This window comes from Eublepharis macularius, chromosome 3 (assembly GCF_028583425.1).
Source record: "Eublepharis macularius isolate TG4126 chromosome 3, MPM_Emac_v1.0, whole genome shotgun sequence".
Classification (NCBI taxonomy): domain Eukaryota; kingdom Metazoa; phylum Chordata; class Lepidosauria; order Squamata; family Eublepharidae; genus Eublepharis; species Eublepharis macularius.
In genome coordinates this window covers 118,051,995-118,079,298 of record NC_072792.1, presented here as the reverse complement: position 1 = coordinate 118,079,298, position 27,304 = coordinate 118,051,995, and the positions used below count along the sequence as shown (strand labels likewise).

General features: G+C 40.0%; 1 protein-coding gene across 1 annotated transcript in view; it reads left to right on the top strand.

Moving 5' to 3' along the window:
• ROBO1 (roundabout guidance receptor 1) overlaps positions 1-27,304 on the top strand; it is a 533,171-nt gene that overhangs the window by 67,089 nt on the left and 438,778 nt on the right. The window contains exon 2 of the mRNA XM_054973392.1: positions 22,204-22,530. Within this exon, the coding sequence (XP_054829367.1) occupies positions 22,204-22,530 (327 nt within the window). The remainder of the gene's footprint in view (positions 1-22,203; positions 22,531-27,304) is intronic.

The following is a 27,304-nucleotide window of genomic DNA, read 5'->3' as shown; positions in this document are numbered from 1 at the left end:
AGCTAATCAAGTGAATCTTTTGCAAGCACCAGCTGACGCTTGTACAGTAATTGACGCACTGAGATTATATTGAAGGATTGTGGCAGCCTTTCTTGGCTACTAGTTATTGTGGAGACTACACGGCAAATTGGAAACTGCTGATCACACCAGTATGAATGGAGTGTTGTGTCAGCAAGTTTATAAATTCTGCTGTGATTGTGTTATGGGTTGCCTTGAGGCCAGCCGTGAGCTAATGCAATCTGCTATAGTTTTTCACTGACAATCTTTTTTGTGTGATTTTAAAACTTAGAATTTTGAGTTTTGCTATTTGTGCTACTGCTGTTATATGTTCTTAAAATACTATAAAAGATTGCTCTTCAGTCTTAAACCAATGTTACAATTGGATACTAGGTGTATTATTTTACCTACAAAATTTGGTTCGGAAAAGGCATTTTTGTTGCATAACAGGTACAGGTTTATTTAATGTCTAATCCTGCAACATGTTTCTCTTATAGTATATTTTCCCTGTCTTTTTAAATATTTTGATTTTCTCTGAGTAATTTGAAAGTCACAGCTATTGAGCATTCCTTTTTGTTAAGTTTCTTAATTAGAAAATTATATTAATTAGACATTTGATTTCTGTACAAAGCTGGTTTTCTTTTTCATTACAAAATCTGGGTAAAATATCTTTATTATTACCAGCACGCTAACATGAAATGTGTGAAATATTCTTTTTCCCCCAAAGTAGAATGAATTCTATTATCTTTAGATACCAAAGCAATACAGAAAGGTAGGAATGGGGCCATTGTTGGATCCATTCATAGTTTGAGAGCCCCAGAGTGTCAGAGGATGTGATTGTTTCCTGGAACAAACTGAGAATGAGGTGAGTTTAATGGAACACTTGAGTAGGTAATTCTGAACTATGACACTGTCTTGAGAGAACTGTGATTCTGTTTTGTAACCAAAAACAGATTTCTACTGCTATTTATAATAGGAAATGGAAGCAGAAGTTAAAATCATTGTTGTTGAAATGTGACAATCTATGAGTTTCCAAATGTTCTCAATTTCTGGTGTTATTATGTATCGTATAGAACCAGGTTTCTTTTCTGTAAACTAGCAGCTTTTTTCTTCCTGCTTTTTGTCTATGCCAGTATTATATTAAAAGCCATCATTTCATATATACTGAAGTAGACTGAAATACCTTTGTGGAATTCATGTTCAAACACATGGTTTTCAGGTTAGAGACCCTGTACTTCCCGTCCCTCTATTTTTGCAGTTTAAGCATGTCAGTGTTGAATGGCAAGGCTTAATACTAAGTGGTGGCATCAAATAATCTAACCATAACACTACTTGATAGCTTTGATTTCAGCAATTACACCTGAACCATCAACCTCTTTGATCTATTGCTTTGATTCTTCTGACTCTTCCAAGTCGTGAATTTCTGAATATGAAGAAATACTTGTTTAAATCCAACTTCTTAATGCATGGAACACAGAGGTTTTCCTGAGTTCCATTCCTGCAGCCACTTTTGATCCTGGAAAAGATCATTTCCAGAGTTGCAGGACCTATGAGAAGGAATGGCTGCCTGGATGGGGAGGGAAGGGGGGCAACACACAGGCTGGAGTGAGTATGACAAGCATGGCCTGAATGAAATCTGTAGAGCTTGGGATATTTCCATTCTTCCTTTGGTTTGTTTTTTTACATACATACTCCAGAAAGACTAGTATTGAGCATAGTCTTTTAAATCTGGGGAATATCTGTGGCATCCCCTCAGAAGTGACCTGAGCACTATTCACTAAAGTCTTTATAGGTATGATGAGTTCGTGGGTTGGAGTAAGTTTACCCTATAAAAAGAAGTGCCTGCTTTTTGACCTTGCGGTGGCAATTTCATCTAAGTTGCCCCCTTCTTTCTGAGGGAAATAAAGTCTTAATCTCTCTGCTCCCACCTGTAGAAGTGAGATGGGTGGCAGCCAGAGGCAGGGGTTTCTCAGTGGTGGAATGTGCTCTTCCTTGAGGCTTGCCTGGCACCTACCTTATTTTTCTTCAGGCACCATAACTTTTTGCTCAGGCTTTTTAGCTAGGGATTTTTTTTTAAAAAATAATTTTTTAAAAGCTCATTTATGGTGCTCTGCATGTCTGAGGACTGTTTTATCAATATCATATTAGGTAGCTCAATGGTAATTTTATGTCATGTTCTGTCTTGTGCTTAATGATTTTGTTTTATTGTTTCAATTTTAAGCCACCTTGATCAAGTCTCTGGAGAGGCGAGGTATAGTTTTTCCAATAGCCTCTCTCTCTTCTACTTTATACAAGGAAGTGGGAAGGTTGCTCCTGTAATGGAGTGGAAAACTGAATAGCAAACTGTCAGGGTACCTTACTTTCCTCAAGTGAAAACTAGGAAATATGAAAATTAATTTCGGGACAATTAAGAGTTGAAAAATATACCATTGATTTGGGTTTTTTGTAGCACTTTATAGAGTTATTGTCTAACATCCTGTAATCTCAAGTATTAAAGAGGCTGTATTACCTTATATGATAAAGCTATGTAACCAGATAATGAAAGACAAACAAGCACTGTATTCATGGGAAGAGGCAAGAATCAGTGATTTTAAAAACCAACAAGCAAATGGATCATTTAGACTCTTACCGTTCAATAGCATTATTAAATCAAGATGCAAAATTATGCACTGTAGTCCTTGCATCTTGAATGAGTGCTATAATAAAAGACTGTCTCTTCAGAACAGTTGGGATTTATACCCCAAAGGCAAATAGCAGATTCAATACATAGAATACTAAAACCATTAGCCATTGTATCTCTTGATGCACAGAAAGCCTTTGATCATTTGGAATGGGATTTTATTTTTGGACTTTTAGGAAAATTAAACATAGGGCAATATTTTACAAATGCAATACAGTCAGTCTACCAAAAATCAAAAGTTAAGGTGCAAGTAAATGGATTGGACTCTGAAACCTTTCCTCTGACTAGAGGAACCAAACAGGTCCCCTCTATTACCATTGCTTTTTGTTCTTTCATTAGAACCTTTGGCAACTGCCATAAAAACAAATAAGCATGTTAGAGGGCCAGAATTAAATGGTCAAACACATATGATCAATATATTTGCTGATGATGTGGCAATATTAATTGTTAAACCTAAAGAAGCTATACCAGAATTAATGAAAGAGATCCATGAATATGGAATAATTGCAGGATTACACATCAGCTACAAAAAATCTGGAGCATTATATATAAATATCAAACTTAAAAATACAATACAAAATTCAAAATAATTTGGGTATTCCAACATTTTGTAAATCATTCAAATATCTAGGTGTAAATATTTTGAAAATTTTAAATAAACTTCAGCAGGTAATCTCCACCCAGTAATTCAACAAAGAAGAAAAGATATTAAGAGATGGTCCCAAATACATCTTACAATCATGGGCAGAATCAACACTGTCAAAAGGGTAGTGCTGCCAAAATTAAGTTTTTTTAAAAAACACTTCCCGTAGCAATCGAATCAAAAGAGCTAGCAAAATGGCAAAAGATATTTACTGATTTTATCAAAGTAAAAGGCCACTACTTACAAAGGCTCTGAGACGAAAAAGTGTAAGTATATATTATGAGGCAAACCAGCTTAAAACATCGATGTCGTATCTGGTGACACTATTTTTGGAGGAAAAAAGGTAAGAGAAATAAAACGAGCTGAGAATCCCTTTTATACACCACATTAAAATCTAATAAACAGAAGAACAAACTGATCCCAGAAATATCCCCATTAATTCCATTTACATTACATCTAACTTTTCCTACTTAGAGAAAATGAAATGAAAGAATATAATAAATGGAGAGAAAAAGGGTTCACAGAATGAGAGATCTTTATGAAAATGAAGCTCTCCTCACTGTTGTACAACTAAAAGAAAAACGGCAAGGAATCCCAATGAATTGGATACTTCTTTATCAATTATGTTATTTGGTTGTGAATCCTACAGTAAGGCAAACTATGACCAGAAAAGGTGACAACATTTGAACAGATCTTAATACAACCCAAGAATAGCACAAAAGTAATAATATCCAAAATATATTCATATTTAATTGAAATAGATGTAAGCACAACAAATGGATTGAAAACAATTTACAAAAATGACACTGGGCTAAAAATAAAACAAAATATATGGGAAAAATTATGGACGACTCAAACCAGGAAAACGGTATCAATAGCCCTCTGGGAAATTTGCTTGAAGTTACTACACTGATAGTATATCACCTTGATACATCTTGCCAGAATAAATAACACAAACTTTTGGAGAAGTTGCAATTAGCCAGGTGATTATATACACATGTGGTAGTCATGCCCTGTAGTATTGAAATTTTGGAGGAAAATATTTATAGAAATAGAAAATATTACACAGCAAGTTATTTATGCCACACCAGCACTGGTCCTGATAACACTATGGGAGGAACAGAATAGAAAAGTGTCATCCAAGAGATTAATAGTGTTCATGTTGATGGCAGCGCGTAAGGTAATAGCAAAGTGCTGGAAATCTGCAGAATCATTATCATTACATCAGTGGTACTCTGAGTTATGACAAAGTTATGACTTGAGTTATGACTTCAATTAAGGACCACATAGGTGAGCCACTGAGGTCTATTGTAAATCAATCACTATCTCAGGGCAGCTTTCCCTGACACCTCAAACAGGCGGTTATCAGTCCGCTACTTAAAAAATCATCCCTAGACAAATTTGATGTGGCCGATTATCACCCAGTCTCTAATCTGCCCTTTCTGGGCAAAGTGATTGAGAGAGCAGTAACTGACCAACTCCAGACCTTCTTGGATAACTCTAGTGCTCTGGACCCTTTCCAGTCAGGCTTCAGACCAGGGCATGGGACAGAGACAGCACTAGTAGCCTTAGTGGATGATCTCCATCTGAATATAGACAAAGGCCATGCCTCCTTATTGCTCCTCCTGGATCTGTCTGCAGCCTTTGATGCAGTAGACCATACCATCCTGTTGAGGCATTTAGAAACAGAAGTGGGCATCAAAGGATGTGCCCTGGACTGGTTTAAATAATTTCCTTTGGAACGGACTCAAAGGGTTGCCGTTGGAGATCAGCTATCTCCAGAATGGGAACTATCTTTTGGGGTTCCGCAGGGCACAATCTTATCTCCCATCTTATTCAACCTCTACGTAAAGCCTTTAGGAGAACTCATTCGCAGCTATGGAGTTGGATGTCATCAATATGCAGATGACACCCAACTCTATATCTCTCTATCCAGGTCCCCACGGGATGCAGTAGAAATCTTAGATGGCTGCCTGACGGCCGGGGTGAAATGGTTGAAAAACAACAAATTGAAATTGAACCCAGACAAAAATGAAGTGATGCTTGTTGGGAAGGCAGAGATCTTGAAGGACATTGTACTCCTCACTTTTGAAAGAGTTTGTCTGACCCTTGCAGACTCAGTTAAGAACCTAGGGGTTATACTGGATTCAGCATTATTACTAGAAAAATAAGTTAAGGCAGTGGCAAAAAATGCTTTCTGCAACCTCACTCTAGCCTGGAAGATGGCTTCTTATCTTGGCACTACTGACCTAGCCACTTGGATCCATGCTATGGTAGCATCAAGACTTGACTATTGTAATGCTCTATATATTGGCCTCCCGTCTAAGTTGACTAGGAGGCTCCAATTAGAACAAAATGCTGCAGCTCGATTGTTATCAGGAGCGAGTAGGAGCATGAACATCACTCCCATCCTATAGTCGCTCGCTCCACTGAACATTTACCGTGTTCAGTTCAAGGTATTAGTTATTACATGCAAAGTTCTTCATGGCTTTGGTCCAGCATACCTACAGGACCACCTCCCTCCCTATGTTCCTCCATGGCAGCTTCGCTCATCTGAACAGGGTCTCCTGCAGGTGCCAGGCTGCACACAGGTGAAATCAGCAGCAGCCTGTACAAGGGCTTTCTCTGTGGTGGCCCCTATCCTGTGGAATGACCTGCCTGAGGAAGTCAGAAGAGCCCCCACTCTCTTGGCTTTCTGTAAACGATGCAAAACCGAACTATTCAAAGAGGCTTTTTACTCAAATGGGAGAGCTGTATTGTAGGGATGGGATCTCAGATGTTTCACTAATGAGTTGGGAATCATAGACTTCATCACTATTTTTGCCTTATATGTTATCTGCTGCTTTAAATACATACTCCTATGTACAACCAGCGCTCCATGTTGTCTAATGTTAGTCCTAGAATTGATTGTTTTGCACCAGTATTTTTTCTACTCTGTCTTGGATCCTTGCTAATGCTATGTCTTTTAAACTTGTATCTGTTTACCTTATGGTATTGTATTGAAATGTGCTTGATACTGATTGCATTAACCTCATACTGTGTATTCCGCTTTGAGCCTCAGTGAGAAAGGCGGGCTATAAATAAATAAACAAATAAATAAATAAAATGGCTATGGCAGAAAAATTGACACATAAATTTAGAGTTGTTAAAGGTAATGTCAGATTTCTATGAAATTTGGCAAGACTTCATTTCATATACTAATTAGAATAGTACCATTTATCTGAACTTTTCTTCAAGAGAAGGTTCAGAAATGTTCAGAATATAGAAATGTTGAAAAAATGCTTCCTATGTGCCGTTAAAAATTTCCTCTCTACGTTTTATATTGTGCAAGATAAATTTGATAAGTCTTCCGTTAGCAGTTTGATTCACAATTGCCTTTCTTTTTCATCTTTTTCTCTCTCTTTTTTCTTCTTTCTTGTTTAATCTTTTTTGTTCTATTATATGCTCACTCCTTATTAGAGATGGGTACGAACCTAAATACGACCCAAAAAAACCTACGAACCAGGCTGGTTCGGGGTTTGTGAACCAGGGTTCATGGAAGCTCCTTTTCATGGAACTTCCATGAACTGCGTACGAGTTCATTGGGTCGTATTTACAGGGGCAGTTTAAATGCCCCTGCCACCAGCAGGTCCCTTTAAACTATCAGCTGACAGGCGGTATGGGGGGATCCCCCCCTGCCGCCTGCCAGCTGATAGTTTAAAGGGACCTGCTGCTTGTAAGGCAGGAAAGGGCCCTTTAAACTGTTAAATGCCCCTTTCCCTGCTGCTGTTAAGGCCAGAAAGGGACATTTAAACTCCATGAACCACAAAGTGGTTCGTAACTGGTCCAGTTCCGTGGTTCATGGTTCGTGAAACTCATGAACTATTAACCTCCTGGTTCGGTTTTTTTTGTTCCGTGCCCATCTCTACTCCTTATTCTTATATGTAATATTACGTATGTGGTTTAGATGGTGAATTTTTTGTTGTTGTGTTTGAAAAAATAATAAAATTATTTCTTTTAAAAGAAGTATTAAAGAGGCGTTTGAATTCAGTATTTTATTTGTTTTGAGACAGTTGTCCTTATTAAAAATGAATATCCCTTCATCTTTTTTTCAGCATTATCAGATTTTTGCCTTGTAGTTGTTATTGGCTGCTTTTATGTGATGATGTGCATGTGGGTTTATCAGGAAAACAGTGTTACAGGGCATGAAAGATTTAGAAAGCACTGATAAAATCAAAATAAAAGTTCAGTTCTGCTCAAGGTGGGATTTGTATCTGGTCTGTTACCAATACAGTAGTAAAAATTCTTTTCATTTAGAACTTTTATCTAAATAATGAATTTTCCTGAATATTAGATAATTATATTTATTTTATGGCTAGGTTAAAATTTTGAGTTAGAAGAAAACTTTGAATGGAGTAGTTGTTAGTCAATGACAGCAAAAATAACACAAGTTGTACGGCATTTGGACAGATTTATTGTTTATTACACATTTAAGATTTTAGTTTATGTTCCACAGGACTCTAAAGGGAAAAAAACCAGGTATGCCATGAAAAGTGGATACAATTGAGTCTGTGAAGGAAAGCATATATAATTGATTAGTAACAATGCTCCTTGTGTGAAAAAATACAAAGGGCTCTAGAAAGCTGCCCTATCCCAGCAGCAAGCAAGTGCTTCACAGTAGCCTGGAGTCCAGAACAGGAGGGTGCTGAGGGGGAGGCTCGGAGAGGAATGCTTAGGCCGTTGATTTGGTGGGCCCCCTTTCAGCAGCAAGCAGGTGCTTCTCAGTGGCCTCGAGGCCAGATACATTGGCAATGTGCTTGTGCAAGAGTAAAATGTGAGTCGTTGCCAATACAGCTTGCCTTTTATATAGTAGGATTCCTAGTAGCTGAGATCCAAAGTAACAATACAATGGAAATAATAATTTGAAAATTACATATAATGCCCCCATCCTGTTCATAGGCAATAATTAAATATGCTTTATATACATAAAGTATATTTGTACCTTTGCATCAACTAGTAGAGTTGTTAGAATTGACTGTGCCACATGTAAATTTCCTGATTAGGAAATGTATTATGAAGCAACAAAAATTAGAATATTTTCCTCTTAATAAGAGAGTTAATCTGGTTGCTAATCTGGTTATCATTTTAAACTTCTTCTCATATTTTTAATTTCCAGCAATCATAGAGGATACTAGTGAACCTCAAGGCCATAGAAGTCCCATTTGATTAATCCCAGCGAATGCATTCAGCTGATTCCAGGAAGATTTATTAAGATGTTGGGTGGTGCCTTGTTGTACATGTTTACAAACACTGGAAAAAGACCTAAATATATAGTGCAGCAATAGGCAGTTCTGTTCTCCCCAAGAAACCATCTTGTTTTAATCTGATTATTTGTTTCTTTAATGGAAGTGGATTATATATTTTTAAAATTCCAATTACTAATGAGTTTAATATTAAGACTGTAGTCAAGTAGATTGCTTGTTACATGCACATGACAAGTCAGTTTTGAAACAGAGAAAGTGAAAAAAAATGTGATGCAGTATGAGTAGTAAGTAACTTCAGAACTTGTATTCAAGCTGTTATATTCATCTAAAAAGATTATCTGGATTGCAGGTAACAAATTATCTGGACTGCAGGTATCCGCACTGAGCCTGCTGGTGTGGGGAGGGCAGAATATAAATTTAAGTAAATGAATGAATGATATGGATTTTTTAGTGGCTTCCTCCTTTCTAAAGGGATTTTACAAATAATAAGTATCTTTGGTTCAAAAACTGCTAGAATACTTTTAGGCATAATAAATTCTATCCATGATGAAATAGTCTACTTTGTCACATATAAAACTGCCGTTGATTGCTTTGCAATACAACAGGATAGCTAAATTCTTTGCCAAAATGGGTTGTGTATTATTTGTGGGGAAACTGAACTTGAAATTGGCCAGAGGATCTCAGTACATTATACCATTTCCCTGTGTGCATTGCTTGGCATGTGACAGATTGAGCTCAGAATCTTGTGCCACATTAGCCCAGATATGTTCTGGACCAAAACATCCTGATGTTCTCGGATGGCTTATTAATTTTAATAAATGTCTTCAGATGAGGAGAGAGAGTAGAAATGATAATACATTGTCAGGATACAGAGAATACACATTAACTTTGTACAATGTTAAGTCCCATAGAATATCAAGAACAGTTCTGTAGTTCTGAATATTGCAGAAGTCCATGAAACCAATAACATGGTTGCATAGTGCAATTAAAATAAAGAAAAATGATCCAGAAATTGAGGTTAAGCAACATTTTGCTTTTGCTACTATAGTTTATAGGGTTGGTTCTAAAGTTTCTGTTTCAGTATTGGGCTTCTTTCCAATGCAACTAGTTTAAGGGCAGAACTAAACAGTATTGGCATCCCTAGGGTAGTCCTGCCATTTTGAAGGACCTTCAAAATGACCTTAGAGTAAGGAACCCCCCAGGCTTTGCAATTTTCTTGAAATCACTGCATTACTCTTTTATAAAAACTGAAATTTTGCCCATATCCTGAATTTCCCCACAAAATGGGATGCCAAAAGCATTAATTGTCATGCTGCAATAGCTACTGAACCCCAGCCAAAGAAAGGAGCTTTAACCTCAAAAGCTTATACCCTGAAGATCTGGTCAGTCTCTAAGGTGCCACTGGATTAAAATCTTGCTGTTTTGTTCAAGACTGTCTCTTTGATGAAGAAATCTATAACCACAAATTGAAATGAAAATTCTGTTTAAAAATAAACTAGCACAAATTACCATGTGTTACGAGGAAAAAAAGTAGTAAGTGTGAAGTAATCTGCTATTTATATTCCAGGTATTCCCCAGTAATATTTAAATTTGAACATCATTTTGTCATACTGTTCATATAGATTACAAACACTAATAGGGGCTGGTCATGTTGATTTATCTGCAAAAGTATCTCACCTTACATTTTTTTTGCCTTGTTAACCTAGTGTTAACTAATGCTTTGTGAATATTGGGAAAGTTGACTTTAAAGTTTAAATATGACTGAAATTAACTGCATTCCTTCAGGGATTTGTTACTAATCCTTTAAAAGGCTATTTGAAATATTTTGTTTACTAAACGTATCGATGTGTCTACAAAATTACCCCTAAAGTTTTTCTTTAGTACTCTGTGTCATGGGAGCTAATAACTCATGTAAACCAGAGCTCTTTAAACATCTTCTTAAGTGTGACTATTATGTAGTAAGTTTTTGAAAGCTTCACTGGATGTTTGAATAGAAGATGATCAGGAAAACACAAAAAACATGAGAAGATTCATGACAGGTTCTTATAGAAACTATATTTTTAGCATTTTTTTCACGGGAAAAGGGCACATTTCATACCAGATTATATTGCTGCTGCCACTATACACTATAACAAACAAGTATGCATTGCAGTAGTACAGAGCATTTGTCGTTTGGTTGAATATTTGTTATGTTGCTGAATGCGTATTTGCAGTAAATTACCATGGTTTGTGATATGTGGCATTTATTATTATTTTTGTTTCTATTTTATAATATAAAATAATATAGAAATTATATATTGTTATAAATAAAATTAGTAAAATTATATCAAATATATTTTTATAATAAAAATAGCATCATGCTGTTGTGCATGATGATCTTTGCACTGGGTCCTAAGCTTTTGTCCAGAATGTTAGCTATGAAATGGTAACTTATTTATTTATTCGCCTTTCTCACTGAGACTCAAGACAGATTACATAGTGTGGATTAGTACAATCAGTGGCAAGGTCAAGGGCAGGCATTTCCATACAGTGTCAAGAACATTTCCATAAACAATGTCATAGGGTAAATGAGTCCAGCTTTGGACTTAACCAGCCTTGTGGCCCCTGCCAGTATGCCTACCACTGCAGCCTGCCTTGCCTACTTCTCAAGTGCCTCTGGCCCCTAGGTCGGCTCATGTGGCCCATGCACCCATGCTCCTCTGCAGCTTCAAAAACCTTTGGCAAGGCCTAGTTTGATGGGAAGTGATGCCATTGTGGGTTATCCAGCCAAATCTGGATGCTGGAACAGCTGGGGAAATGCATATTACCCTGCCCTCCTAGTCAGGAAGATGGGCTGCCCAGGTGGATTCCCTCAACAGGATGAGTCCGGCCAAGGCCCTGGGAGATGCTGCAATCAGCAGGATGCCCTAAATTACAGCTTCACTCCTGCATCATGGCACAGGGCACATGCAAGCCTGAAGGGCTTGCGGAAGGGAGACAGGAAGGCCAGTGGTGTTGTCCTCAGGAGGGGCAACAGCAAGGAGAGATGAAGATCTGGGAGGGGAGAGATTGTGGCCCACAGCCAAGGAAAGTCTGGTTATCTCCTCAGGAGAGATAAAAGGGGGTAACACTCAGCCTACCTCCTTCCTTCCTTCCTAGTCTGAGTGTTCTTTCCTAGTCTGTCTGATAGGAGAGAGGAGAAAGAAGCTGGTGAAGCCAACCCCTTTCTCTCCTATTTCTGAGGCCTATGGGCCCTCTGGTGTAGAAATACAGAAGGTGCATACAGACAGGTTGGGGAGTACCCTTTATTCCTCTGCAGACTCAGAGGAGGGTGGAGCAGAGCCTCACAATTAGCTCCATGTCTACTGCAAGGCTTTGGGTGCCATTTGTTTAAAAATGACAATACTTTGCATCTGTTGCTTCTGAAATTGTCAGTTTCAAAGAGAGGGTTAGTCCGTGGGAGGGAGAATTAAGTGTGCTCCTGAAGAAGTTTCAGAATCATGAGACCTATTTATGTGTATTGCATAATATAAGAATATGTGAGACAGTCTATATAGAGTTGTTTAGTAAAATGACATGTTGGGGAAGACTGGCAGCAAGGATTGCTTTTAGCCTTCGTCTTTACTTGGATGAGCAGGAATGTCACTTCTTGGTGATGTCTAACAATGTGAAGTTTTCTCTGTATCCTAAATGCAATACTTCTAAGGAGTATTTACAATTAAGGATCAGGATTTTCAAGCCTTTCCCATTGTAACTTCATCTTTTCAAGGGTTTTGGGGTGGGGTAGGAGGTTGGGAAGGAGGAACTAACAGGAAGATCTTCAGAGCACTGGAAACAAATACCATTGTGAGCCAAGCTCAAATTTAAAGCATCTGGACCTGGCTTGTAATGTGTTTTACTTTCATGGATTTAATATTTCAGCTGTGAATTAACTTCCATGGCTAATTCTGAGAGAGATCATTTTTACCCACCACCTAAGTCTAGAAAGATTCACATTGTGTTCATTGTGTGGGTTTTAGGGAGGGGTTTGAGATATCTTGCTCCATTTCTTCATTAATGGCAGTATTGGATCTGTGTCCCAGTCCACAAATCCTTTGAGCTTAGCAAGTTGTCTATATATCCTGCTCTATATCATATCTGTAGAACAGATGATTGATGTGGAAGTGAAGACAAAATAAGTTTAGATGGGTGGTCTGAACACAGTTTTAGAAAGACTCATATTACCTTACCTAAAAAGCACACTGAACTGCCATGGCAGCATTTGAAAGAGTGTTATGATATCATTACAGTTATAAACACTTTTAATGTTGTGGACACAGGATTGCTTTTTTGTTTTCCTTTAAATCATATTACTATACCTCTATTTTTGGCTTATTTCATATTTTCAAGTACTGATTTTTTTCAGTTTTTGGACTATTTGGTACTGTTTGGAAGGGGGGGGATACTTCTGAGAAAATAAGATGTAATGCAGCTGTTCAGTTTATTGCTACATTTGAAAACCCACCTAGATTCCACAATATAATTCCTTAGTAGGGTTGCTGTTTGTCCAGTGGCAGTGCCCAGTGGCAGCTGGCAATCTCCTATCCTCTCTGATTTTAGTGGTAGGAGAAAAAGTATGGTAGTGGGAGAAGACACACGCTGAACAGCGTTTTCCCCAATCTCTGCAGTTAAGACCTTTAGAGATTGGGGGAATTCCTAGACCATCACCTGGAACCAACGACACTCCCAGCAATCCCTCCTCTGAGAAGTAACATAAAAAAAAACCCTTCCTTCCCGTGGGTATTCTGTTAATTGATTATACCTATATATGGAAAAATATATATAACATTAAAAAAGTTAGTTTTGAAAAAATCAATGATGGAATCTATCAAGCTGAAAATTTCCCTCAAACAACAAATTTTATGGAAAAATGGTTCCCTTTTTTTGAATACATTTCTAAAGAAAATCTATATCCTCCCAATAAAATATACCAAACAATCCTGAATCTATAATCCAAAATATATCAGATCATTCAACTTGAATTTGTCTTTCCATGTTTTACCTTTCTCTGTTATGTAGTTTTTAACAATTTACCCATGTTGTATTTCATATTGTAAACAGTTTTGTTAATAATTGAAATAAAAATATTTTAAAAAAAAGTTAGTTACCTGAACCACTATTGTAGCAAGTACTCATTTATTTACTTCATTTATATCCCAGCTTTTTTCCCAATAGGGACCAAAATCAGCTTATATCACTCTCTTCATTTTATCATCACAACTCTGTGAGGTAGGCTAGAGAATGTGATGGCTTGTTTCCTTGAAAGCTTCAGAGTGGCAGAGTGGAGATCGACCCTGGCTCTCCCAGAGCCTAGCTCTAACCACTGTAAAAGCTCTCCCTTTTGAGTGATGTTTCCTATATTTATTACACAGTTTGTTCTCATTCTTCATGCTCAAACTGTTCATGTAACACAAATCTCTTGTTCACAGTTTTTGAAATATTAAATATTCTGAATAGATGCTTGCCATACAAGTAGTTAATGGACTATCCATCAGGTGACCATCCATATGGGCTTTATATCCTTTTAATTGTTTTGCCCCCCCCAGTTGGAATAAGAGGCAGACACAAGGCTTGGGTAATAAAGGGCCACTTTTATTTAGGCAGCAACATGAACTGCAACAACTAAAAAACCCTGGCAAGGGCCTAACCCTGGGGTCACTCCCCTGGACCCCGCCTTGACCTGCCTGGGCGAGACCCGCTGCCCCGGATGCGAGCCATTCACATGCATGGCTGGGATCCAGCCGGCCTGACGGATGGTTTCCCCCTTAAAGCTCCAAGCACCTCCGCCGCGGAGCATGAGGGAAGGACTTCTCCAGGAGATCCCACCAGGCAGCCTGCCCTCTTAACTGACTGCTGCCAAGCATGCCAGCCGATCCTGACAGGCCCCTAATATCCCCACCAATGGGGATGTGCCAAGGGTACTCACCATCCTGCTAACATCACCCCAACTAAATCCTGCCAACGCTAAGGCCAAGCCTCTGCTCACGCCTTCGCGCCCCACAGGCCCCATCGCCTCAGTAGAGGTTAGCCAAGTGGGCCTTAATTCTGAGATGGGGAAGATAAATGCCCAACCCATTCCCCCAGCTAACTAAATATCTCCAACCAAATAGTTAAGACGCTAGGCCACTGCTTGCTAATCCACGGCAAGTCAGCCGGAGCCTGCAAAGCAAGGGCCATACCATTTACAAGCCCATGTCATTACCTCCGAGGTGAATGATCAATATGACAGGCGGAGGACCACTCCTCCCTTCAAACATCAAAGGCAGCAGCCGCAGCCACAGTAGGCCCCGGCAGCCCTGCCACTCAACCGTGGCCCACTCGCTTGGCCCAAGCTGGGACCCGATGGCCGTCCTCTTGGCTTGGTGGGCCACCCAAAAAACCATGCTGTGTCCGCATGTAAGGATCTGCAGCCTTCCCGACGAAACACAGCCCCTAAAGAAAAAACAAATCAGTTGAGGTTCCCAGCACCCAGTGGGCAAATGTAGACCGATAAGCCTTGGATCTCCACCAGCCCACCCGCTGAATAACCTAATAACACATGGCTGCAGCTATCAAGGCTGCCCTAGTCTGGAAGGAATGGGTGCCACTTTTAACATTCTGCGGACTCAATCTTGTCAGAGCCCATCCAATGACTATCCCACACTGGCGCCTAGTCAAGGGGCGGGGGCTCCACCAATGTGACAAAACTATAACCCCCTGTCTTCCTCTCAAAGTGCAATATACTACTTCAGCGCCGACACCGGGCACCACTCTATATCTGCCCATGGACCAGCTGGATAACATACCCCAGCTGTAACTGATCCGTCCTAGAACGTCTAATCCTATAACGTCTAATCCTTAAAGTAGCATTATCATCCACACACTTTTTATGTCCTAGGCCAGTAGGCCCTACCTGACTCAGCTTTGAGAGGATGGGCCACCCATTCACTTACCCTAAGTACCCCGAAAAAAGGCTGTCCATGCAGCTGCCTGAACTAGAGCCAACCCCAGAACCAGAGCAGCACACTGGACGGCTGGAGTAATAGGCTCCCTATTATGCCTTGGTCTGGCTGCCTTTTGGGGTCTGGCTGTTATCCCTTGGTCTGGCTGCCTCTTGGGACCAACCCTCTAACCTCTTCACTAATGCGGACATTCCCAAGGGTTACTGCAAACCCGTGGGCTCTGCTGGTAAATGCATTGCTAATGCCGCCAGCTGTTACCTAATAGAGTTACCGCTAAGCCCCTAGCCCGCAGCCGAACATGACTGCCTAGGTGCTATCCCACCCTGGGATGTGCTTGGCCATGAACACAATGTGGCACATCAGAAGTGCACGGTATGCTTGGCAAGGTCTCGTCCCCTGAGGCCCTACTCAACCCAATCTGATGGCCACTGCTCGGCACACCAGTGCCCTCAGAAGAACACCCCAAATCCAAGAGAGCAGGAGGCATCAGAGTGCCCATGCAACTCCGCTTCCAGCAAAAGATCGCCCCTCAAAAGGAAATGCCATTAAATTCCTGTAAAATTCCTCCCAAACCTTAAGTTCCTCCCAGAATCTAGCATCCATCCTGAACATGTGATGGGGGAAGCCTTAATTTGTCAATGGCGTCACAGAGGCACCTTAAGAAAGCCCGTTCAGGAACTACTACTCTAAAAACAAAGTTTAAGTGTCCTACAAGCTGCTGCAACTCAATCAGAGATACTCTATGCCACTCATTAATTGAGGCAAACCGCACCCTGAGGTCGGCTAGCTTTTCCAGTGGCAGCCTGGAGGTTGTGGACCATGTCCAACTCAGCAGGGCCCTGGGTCAAGTGGACTACCAGTTGCCCTGCTAGGTTAATGAAGGTTCCTTGAAAAGGAAAAAGACACTAAGATAATGAACAGTGTCCCAACAATCTTTTCTCTAACGATCCCTTCCATACCTGCCACTGATCGAAGATTGGCTGCCATGAATGGAGTCCTAGGTCCCTGGAAAGGAATCCTGAACCCACAGTTAAACCCATTGAACACGAACAAAGCATCTTCATGCTTAGGATAACCATCCAAGAGGTACTCAAGTTCCCTCAGTTTTATTGGGCTGGGCCCCTATCCAGCTTGCTGCGGGAAGTTACCACTGGCCCCACCCCCACGCTTACCCCAACCTCTTCTATCACGCCTAGGGCAAAAGTTAAAGGAGTGGAAGCCCCCACATCTTGGGCATTCATGCTTGTACCTGCACGGTTTCCTTGTGCATGTTCCCTGGTTCGCCAAGTCCCAGCACAACTGGGCATGGTGGAGAACTGCTGTACTAAATGGCCGCTGTCAGAGCAGTCAGTAAGATTAGCCTTAGCAGAGCCATCACCTGCAGCCAAGGTTGCTGCAGAATCTTATTCCACGGCAAATCAGGGTTCATTGCCGCCCGCATCCAAAATTCTTCATTGAACTGCATCCCCGACAAAGCCTGTGTAGCCTTTGTATATTATGTCCAGGTACTGTAAAAGAGCTCAGCCCTCCATGGCTGTGCCCTGACTATTATTCCCACATAAATCAGGAACCCAGGGAGCCTAACTGGACCAGGCAGATGATGGACCAGGCAGTGACTGACCCTCCAAACCCTGCCAACTAGCCCTGCTCATCTGTCCCTTAACACCCGGGTCAGCTGCAGCATACTGAGCACCCCATGCCTGATTACTCTGAGCTGGCACAACACCATGAACTGGGGTCCCCATAGCCAGCCATCACCCTGCTGCGTAAGAGAAGACTTACCATCCCACACCGGGTCCACAGCCACCGCCACAGGTTCAACATCAGCCATCCAGCCAAGATCGCCACTTGAAGGTTCAAAACTTCCCACCGTCCTCCTTGTTTTGGTTCTCAGCCACCACAGTGTCTGTTGAAACAGAAGGCCCCTCAAGGGCAGAAAGCCGTTTAAGAACCTCAGCCTGAAAAGTAGCCGAACAGGCCTACTGCGTTTTGCTTGCTCCAAGGCCACAGTGTGGCTCAAAATAGCCTGGCGACTAGCACTTTCATCCTCATCTAAAGATGACAAAGTGGGTGGAGGCCTCTTAGGTGGGGCCTCTTAGCTGGTTGTTTTCCCTTGGAAGGGGCAGAGCCCTCTTTTGGTGGCATGGTTATATATTTATTCTGTCTTAATAATAATAATTTCAAGAACAAGTATTGTTATTAGTATTATTATTACTATTACTATACTCTTATTATTATTGGTAAGATCACCTATTCAAACCATTAATGCCACTGCATGCGAGGAAAGGGATCACTCCTTTCGATTGTAGCTTGAGTTACTAAACATGCTACCTAGATTGCTACCTCTGCCAAGTTGCAATCTAGTTATCTGAAAGGGAGAATAACCAGAACATCATTTTGCATTGTCGCTTCTAATCAAAGAACACTCTTTGACTTTCTAGTACACTTATTATGTCATTTAAGAATGGAGCTGTCATTCTTTTAAAATGCACATTGTTTTAGAGATGCATTATGAGGGAAAGTCATTTTAGCCAAACAACAAATTAACGATGAACTATATTTCTAAAGAGCTACACCTTACCAACCTGTATTGTTTCATCAAGACTTTGAATAATGCCACCTTACAAACCATAGCCATAGACACTGATAGCCCAGTATTTCCTTACTCCCTGTGGCCACTTCATCATCCTCAAAGGTTAACTATGCAAGTAGGGCTGCTTTGCAGGATATGTATTCGGTGGCTGTTTGCCCTTAGCAGAGCTGCTAGCTTTTTTTTTTTTTTTTAAATAGTGGCATGATGGAAATGTATAGTAATGTAATGTACTGTAGTAACCCATACCCCCGAAACGGCAGCCCAAACACTGTGTCAGCTGCAGAGGCCTCTATAAATGGCTGCCAGTGCTAGGAGGCTAAGCAGGACACAGGGTGACACACTCAAAATGGCCACCCTAACACAGCATAAGTTGTAAAAGCCCCACCAAAATGGCCTCCACTGCCAGTAAGCAGGAGGCAAATCAGACCACACTTAAAATGGCCGCTGTTGGAGCTGTTCATATTGTAGATGCCGTCTCAATAAGGCTATACTGCCAGGAGGCAACAACAAAATAAGGGAGAGGGGAAGAAGAGCCTAATTAGGCCAGAGGCCTGCAAGGAGTGGATATAACCCTGCTTTAGCCCTCCTGACTGGTAGACAATTGTCCCCAAATGTAAATAAGAAGGGGATAATAATAATAATAATAATAATAATAATAATAATAATAATAATAATAATAATAATAATAAATCTCTGCCAAACCACTGAGCCTGGCGTTGGGCCCTGGCTCTCTTCTTGTTGTTTGAAGGTATCAAGCTGGGGAATATCACAGCTTTCCCCGAGGCAGCTATAGCCACCTGGCCCTGAGGGCCTTCAGTAAAACTGGCCTCAGAGGAGCTCAGCTAAGAGAGCTTGATATATGGTCGAGGCAGCAAGTGAAGGCCCCTTGAAAAGGAAAAAGGCCTCCAGATAATGAACGAGAGCACGAGACGGCAAGTGGTGATGCAGAGGCAGGGCTGTCCTGTTAAGGCATTTAGCCCCACCCCCTTCCCTGAGACCCTGAGAGGCCTGGGAAACGCTGCTGCTTCTCCTCCGTGGCGGCAAATGCAGCCCCCAGCCTCAAGCGCTTGACTGCCAGCTGGGTGGGGGTCGAATTAAATTACATACAGACAGTTACGGCATTCCAGTTACCTGTTCATGAAAATAAAATACCTAAAATTGAAAATTGTTTTAAGAAACTTTTGTCTCTGAAATTGGAACTGTCAACCAATAAGGTATCTATAAACATTAGACATTGAACTGCATCATTTTAATAAAGCTAGTCTATAGATGGAAAAGATTCTGAGAATTGGGGCAGTTTTTTACTGCATGTGCAGGAAAATCATATACTGTTGTGTGCAAATTACTGCATTATTAAACAAAGAACCAGTGAATTCAGAAGCTGCGTGGTCTATGTATTTATGACAAAATAAACTTGTGGATATTGACAAGAGTAAGCACATGTGTAGCCCTCAGTGCTATTAAAACCCAGGGACGAGGGGAAGCTTCATCTTTCAAAACAAGAACTCTTGCTAAAGTTAGTTTTCTGAGTTAGTTTAAAAGAATGGAAGCCAATCTGTGGCTCAAAGATGTGAAACTCTATGAGATCCTTCAGTTAAATGAGGAAGCTTTGGAAAATTTAGGGGAGTCTCCTGTAATCATAACAGGATCTCTTGTGATCATTGTAATTCAGAAAGAGTCTAGGTTATTGATGGCAAGAGAATCTTTAAACTGTAGTTAAGGAATGAGCATAAATAAAATGCAGTATGAATTAACCTCTTAAATATCCTATCATTGACAGTCTTGCTCAGTTCTTGCAAACTAAAGGCAATGGCTTCCTCTATTGAGTCAAGCCATTTTGGGTCTTCCAGTTTTCATACTACCTTCTACTTTTAATAATAATAATAATATTTGATGTATATACTGCCCTTCAGAACAACTTAACAACACTCAGTGGTTTACAAAGTTGTGTTATTATTATCCCCACAACATTCACCCTGTGAAGTGGGTGGGGCTGGCTTCAAGTGGAGGAGTGGGGAATCAAACCTGGTTCTCGAGATTAGAGTCCTGCTGCTCTTAACCCTCCCAAGGAAAATTACACTACTTCGGAATTGGGGGTCAAAATGACCCCAACTTACAACCCCCAAAATGGAAACCTGATAGCTCTCTCAATCATGGCATTAGCTACTAAGAAAAAAATTAGGCCTCAAGAATAACTTTCTTCAGCAATACAGGACAAAGAAGTGTAAAATCTGGAATTGCGGTCAAAAATACCCTTCACTGAAAACATCAAATCTTTACAGAAATGAAAATGGAGTAAAATTGACCCTGCCACTTTTAAAGCACAAGACAGTTTATTTTAAAGAAAGCAATCATTTTGAACTGTTATACTGAAACTGCAACCATGTGTAACTTGCCCACCATTGCCACCATGTGGCTGACTCACATTGTGCACAACAAATAACTATAGATATAAATTGTGGAGAGAAATTTTAGTTTTCAATATTTGGTCCATCTATTTATACATGGAAACAGTGCCAAAATTATTTTCAATTTTTGTTGGGCTCAATAGAACCCCCATTTACAATTATGCAAAGTACTTTCACTTTCAAGCCAAGTCTATTGGGGGCCAGAATTGACCCCCTTTACACTTTTGATGAACCTCAAACTTAAAAAAGAAAAGAAGTATGGAGGGAAGAGAGGGACTTCAGGGCATTGAAGTTCACTGAGGAGAAAGCATAACAGGAGATTGGTATCTGTAGAAAGTTTTAAATGGGGAAACCAATTTTTTTCAGTTACTTCTGGGGGTCAAAATAACCCCCGTTTCCGTGGGAGGGTTAATAAGTACACCAAACTGGCTGTCAGTTTCCTAGCATTATTGTCTTTTCTAGTGAGTCTGGTCTTTTGATCAAAGTATAATAGCCTCCATTTCATCATTTTAGCTTCTATGTAGATGAAGAGGTATTAATAAATCACAATGGTACATATTTCCAATGCTTGACAGGTAAACAAAAATATTTCTGTGCCTTTCAGTATCTGTATTGCCTGTTAAACTTTCATCTAGACTGGGACTACATTCACCACTCAGTCATGAACAGTGCAATCCTAAACAGAGTTACTCCAGTCTAAGCCCATTGAAATCAATGTTCTTAGACTGGAATAATTCTGGTTAGCATTTCACTGGAAGCGTATTGAGATCTTTGACAAATTACTGTCTCTCAGACTAACTTGCATTACAGGAGTGTTGCAAGATTACAACTAGATAACTTCTTGCATGATAGATGACTTGGACTCTTCCTCTAGCGTTTTTCAAAAATTTCTTTTTATTTGGAATCACTTTGAGAGGTCTGGAATGAGGTAAAATGTGTATTGAAAAGTAATCAAAATAGTACCTAAAATGTTGCATTGAAATAAAAATATATAAACATAAGAATATGTTCCTTACATGGTAGATGAGACCCTTATGATAAAGAATAATCTTGAGGTATTCCTCATTAGTGTGCAACTCTGAGCCAAAACACACGTTAAGAAAAACCTAGGTTCAGCACGTGTTCTCTTACCTCAAGGTTTGCTGGGATCTGTAGGCGTCCTGGAAGCTTAAAGTTTAGCATTTACAGAGCAGCAAAAAGGGAAAGGGAAATACAGGCGCCTGTATTTTAAGCTTTAAGCTTCCAGGACGCCTTTAAGCTTCCAGGACGCTTACAGATCTTTAAGCTTCCAGGACGCCTACTTTAAGCTTCCAGGACTCCTACAGATCCCGGCAAACCTTGAGGTAAGAGAACACGTGCTGAACCTAGGTTTTTCTTAACGTGTGTTTTGGCTCTCTGAGTTCATAAGATACATTCTGAATAAAACAAAATAATTGAATTCATGTGAAGGAAACAAATTTACTGAACTCCATATTTTGGTGTATTACAGCCTCGTGTAGCTTATGTATTTGTTCAACTGAATATGTTTATGTCTCTTTTCCATTCCAACTTTTTAATGTATCTTTGTGTAATCTTCTAAAAATGTAGCTGTAATAGCTTAGGCTTTTATAACATTTCTGTCAGATATAAGGAAGTATTAAAATATATTTTAAATTTTTTTGGGTTTTTTTCTGTTTTTAGGTTCACGTCTTCGCCAAGAGGATTTCCCACCACGAATTGTTGAGCATCCTTCAGATCTAATTGTGTCTAAAGGTGAACCAGCAACATTAAATTGTAAGGCTGAGGGCAGGCCAACACCAACTATTGAATGGTATAAAGGAGGAGAAAGGGTTGAAACTGACAAAGATGATCCTCGCTCTCATCGGATGTTGCTGCCAAGTGGATCTTTATTTTTCTTACGCATAGTTCATGGTCGCAAGAGTAGGCCTGATGAAGGAGTTTATGTCTGTGTAGCAAGGAATTACCTTGGTGAAGCTGTGAGCCACAACGCATCACTGGAAGTAGCAAGTAAGGTTTTTTTCTCTCTCTCCCCCCCTCACTCCTTTCACTAGCAAACACTTTGGCAATAGTTACTCAAGTAGCTATAAGTATGTATTAGCATTTATTGTGTTATTAGAAAATACAAGAAAAAGCCGTGTTAACAAATATAACTTTGCAACACTAATATTCTACGAGCACTAGTGTGGGATGATTACACACACACACAAGCACACTCTTGATGAACAGAAGGCATGTAGAATTGGAGATGTGTATTATCATGTAGAGGAGCACTGCCTCTGCCATGAAGGAAGGAGAGTGCTGTGGAAACTGAAGAAAGGTTAGATAAAGTAGATAGTCAAGAATATTTTAAATAGCAGATATAACAGATGTAGTCTAAACTGTAATTTTAAATAAAAATGTAACAAAGATACGTGATTTAAGGGGAGGGGGAGTTATAAGAGAAAAATACTTTCCAAAATAGGATCTGACTAATCTTGTGCTCATTTGCATCTACTTGGCAGTGTTGCAGCACATCCTGTCCCATTTATTTATTTCAGTGATCTAGTATTGGTATACTATTAATGTGCTTAGGACATTGCTGTAATACAATCTATTAGCATTCACATTGGTGTGCATGGGCCAGGCAGACACTAGATAAGTTTGAAGCTTTGTGAAGTATTTTAAACATTGTTTTTCACTTGAGGCATTGATATAAATAAAGGTTTCCCCACAACTGCAAATACCACAAGTAATGTTAAAATTGCCATAGAAGTGTTGTGAAATGTGAGGAACCTAGTAAAATATTATCTGAATGCTTCATAAATTAATGCATTGTTCAAAAAAACCGTCTAGACATTATATAATAGCTCCCCACCCCATCCTTTGAAAGCTGTATGCCAGTAGCTTTCAGTAAAGAACTTGTGAATTCTTTAATAGACTTTAGTTGTAATGTGTATGAAAATAGTTATTTTTACAGAAGGTTTTATATGTTACAAATGTCATTTTTAGTGTACATTCCATATTTCATTTGAAATTGTAAGCAAATCTAGCTTACAAGTGCTTTGTAACCTGCTCATATTACTGTGTTTTGGCTATATTTGTTTTACGTTCAATGCTTCATGTTACAGCAACATATAAATTGATGTGGGGTAGAGGCTGCTACTTGCCAGTTCATTTATCAGTTAAGTGTATTTCCTGTTGTTGTCTCCAGTGGTCTTGGTTTAGGTTGCAGTAAGGGAGCTTAGTGATTAAAGTTCAAATAGTAGTACAAAACAGGAGAACCACTACCAGTTTCTTGTTAATATTTTGAGATTATGGTGAAATACTCATATATTAACAGATATTTGGCACATAATAGTGACATAGTGTGGTAAATGCTAACCTACTTTTAAATTACAATGTTGGCTAATTTTAAATGTACAAAAGGCAAAAGGAGATTTACAGAGATTTTATAGAGAATAAACATTTGAATTACTGACCACTTGTATGTGCTGTAAAAACATCCTGTGTACTGTGTCATAAAGTTTTAATAGAAAAACAAAGAGTATGAAACATTTACAGTGCAATCCTAAACAATTACAGCCTTTTAAATTCATTGACGTCAACAAGATTGGTTGTTTAGGATTGCACTGTTAATAAATATATGCATAACCATGGATTAATTGAATATTCATTTATTTTAAAATGATTTTATCCTGCCTTTCTGCTGCAAGGAGAGACCTAAGGTGGTTTAGAATAGAAGTATTGCTGAATAAATATAATACAATAAAACAGCACGAAAATCTTTCCGATCAGTTCCCCTCCCACAGAAGTGTGCCTCACATATGAGGCAGTAAGGGGAGGGTCAACAATTTTCTCTAGCCTTGGCCAGAACTCTCTTCTCTGGCAGTAAGGGGGCAGCCAGATACCTCCTCGTTGCCCCGCTCTGAATGGCTGAGCCACCTTAGCCCACCAATCATACCTCGTGGCTCATTTGAATCATACGTGCTAAGGCAAACTGGTTCCTGTCTGACAGCCAGGAACCTCACTTTCTAGGCAAGTTAAGGAACACTTACTTACACTGCAATCCTAAGCAAAGTTACTCCAGTCTAAGCTCATTGATTTCAATGGGCTTAGACTGGAGTAACACTGTTTAGGATTGCTCTGTTAGCAGTGTTGAACCACAGAAATTGTATATGACTAAACATGCATTCAGATAAAATTAATATTCTCAATAAGATTAAAAATTTAATAAGAACAAAGTGCTTTATTGTATAGCATTTAGAATGCTGCTTGTCATATTTTTGCAGCAATGAGCATGAAATTTAAGTTATTTTCCATTGGATAATAACTATTATAAAAGTCCAATAAAAATTTAAAAAAATGGAGGTATATTCAAAAATAGTATTTTTTAGGATTGGAGTAGTACTTGTAACATTTTAGACAGTGAAAGCAGGTATTCTGGACACAATGTACTGAAGTGGTAAAATAAGATGAGATCTATGATATTGTTTGAAAACATACAGGGTTGAAGCCAGAGGGTGCTTTCAGCTAGCACAAGTAATTGCTGCCTACTGAAAGGTGGTGGATTGATTTGTGCCAATTTACCCCATCCTGCTGTAGCCCATTGAACTTCCCAGAATGTTGAGGTGGAAGAGAGGAACAAGGAATCCTCAGAAACAATGTGGGAAGTAGAGCTGGGGATTGCAGCTGGAGAGTGAATAACAGTCAGTGTGGTATAATGGTTACAGTGTCTAAGTGGTATCTGGGAGACTCAGGTTCAAATCATCACTCTGCCCTTAAGTGAAGTGGACTCACTGAGGCTAACCCACTTCATAGGGTTGATGTGAGGAGAGAATGAGGGAAAGGAGGACAATGTAATTGTTTTGGGTCCCCACTGAGGAGAAAGTTGGATATAAAGGAAGTAAATAGATAGATCAGTAAATTGGGAAACAAATCCCCTTGTTTGAAAATGATTTTGATCCAAACCCCTAGTCTCTTTAAAAAATGGAATAAAGTAATCAGCACAAAGCACAAAAGAAGATTATTCAGTAAACATCTATTCTTTGATTTGGCCTCCATTTTATTTTGGGTACTATATCTTACTGAGAGTCCCTACTAGACATGGGCACGAACAGCATTATGAACAGAAAAAAACCATGAACAGCCCAATCTGCTGTTTGCGAGCAAGCTGTTCGTGAAGCCTCATCCTAAACGAACAGGTGGTCATTAAAAGCCTTGTTTGTGGCCTTCGGCAGCTGTTCAGCAAGCCAGAAAGTCTGGCGCCTGCTGCAATCAATCCCCTTGGCAACCGGAGGGATGGACTGAACTCTGTCTGAACTCCTTCTGGCTTTAACCCTTCAAAGTACTTCCAGCAGAGAGTCTCGTTTTTGCCACTGTGAAGAGAAAATGACAACAAAGGGGGAGGCCCATGCATCATGCCTTTTCTGGGGTGCAATCTTTCTGAAACTTGGGGGATCTTCGGAGGACAGTGAGGACTATGTCCCCTGCAAATTTGGTGGGTACTGGACATTGGGAAGGTCAGTTTGTAACTCCTCAAAGTAGCTGCCTTCCAACAGGCAGTTCCATTTTTGCCACTAAACAGAAAATGACAACAAAGGGGGGGACATATGGATCATGCTTTTCCTGGGGTGCAATCTCTCTGAAACTGGGCGGGGGGGGGTCTTCAGAGGACAGTGGGGACTAAGGGGGGGAGAGCCATGGGTCATGCCTTCCCAGGGTGCAATCTCTCTGAAACTGAGGGGGTCTTCAGAGGACAGTGGGGACTAAAGGGGAGAGCCATGGATCATGCCTTTCCAGGGGTGCAATCTCTCTGAAACTGGGGGGGTCTTCAGAGGACAGTGAGGATTCCCCCCCTGCTGCCTACCAGCTGATAGTTTAAAGGGATCTTTAAAGGCCGGGTAAGTGGGTTTGAGGGGAGGGGGGCTAAGTGTGGGGGGGTTTGGGGTGGGTGTTCTGGCTCCAATGAACAATGAACATGTCTGGGAAAGTTCATGTTTGTCCATGTTCATTGTTCATTGAAGGCTGGCGGATCGCTTGAGCTCGGGAGTTCGGGACTGCAGTCAGCATAACGTCAGATAGACATTGTTCATGGATGGCAACGAACGACGAACAGGGTGTTCGGGGTTTTTTTCCGTTTATGCCCATGTTAGTCCCTACTGGAGGCAGAGATTGATTAAGCTGATAGGACGTAAACATGTAATGTAACTAGACTGTAAGCTTATTTTTCTAAATGAACCATTTTCTACAAGTAAAAGGAGTGACAGTATACATATGGTAACTTGCCTAACCTTTAAGAGATAGAATTTACTGATAAAGACTTTTTGAACCCAGGTTTTTGAACATTGAAATGTACTTCAATCAACACTAAATAGTTATAAATATAACCATATTCAGATTTCCCTCTGTAGTAGGAGACATGTTCTTGCCCAAATAGTAGTAAGTTTATTCCATTCCATTTAACGGTTTTGGAGCTGAGACAGCTGCTTAGTGATGTAGTCAATGAGTTATCCAAGAAGAGGAGGTGTTTGAAGCCATCCCACCTTACCTCACAGGCCTGTTCTGCAGAGCTCCCTTCTCTTTTTATCCTTCTGGTAGCAGTATGTGATGTAGCCAGTCATTTCACAGCTGACCAAATTTTTTTGGTTATATACTTGATTTGATTTATTAGACTTTTAACCTGCCCTGCTCACAAGTGGGCTCATGGCGGGTCACAGCATCAAATCAGTATGTGTCTTGAAATCATTTAAGTGCATGTGCCTCATAAGGTTTTTTTTTTTAAAGTTTTTGTCAGAAAACCTAT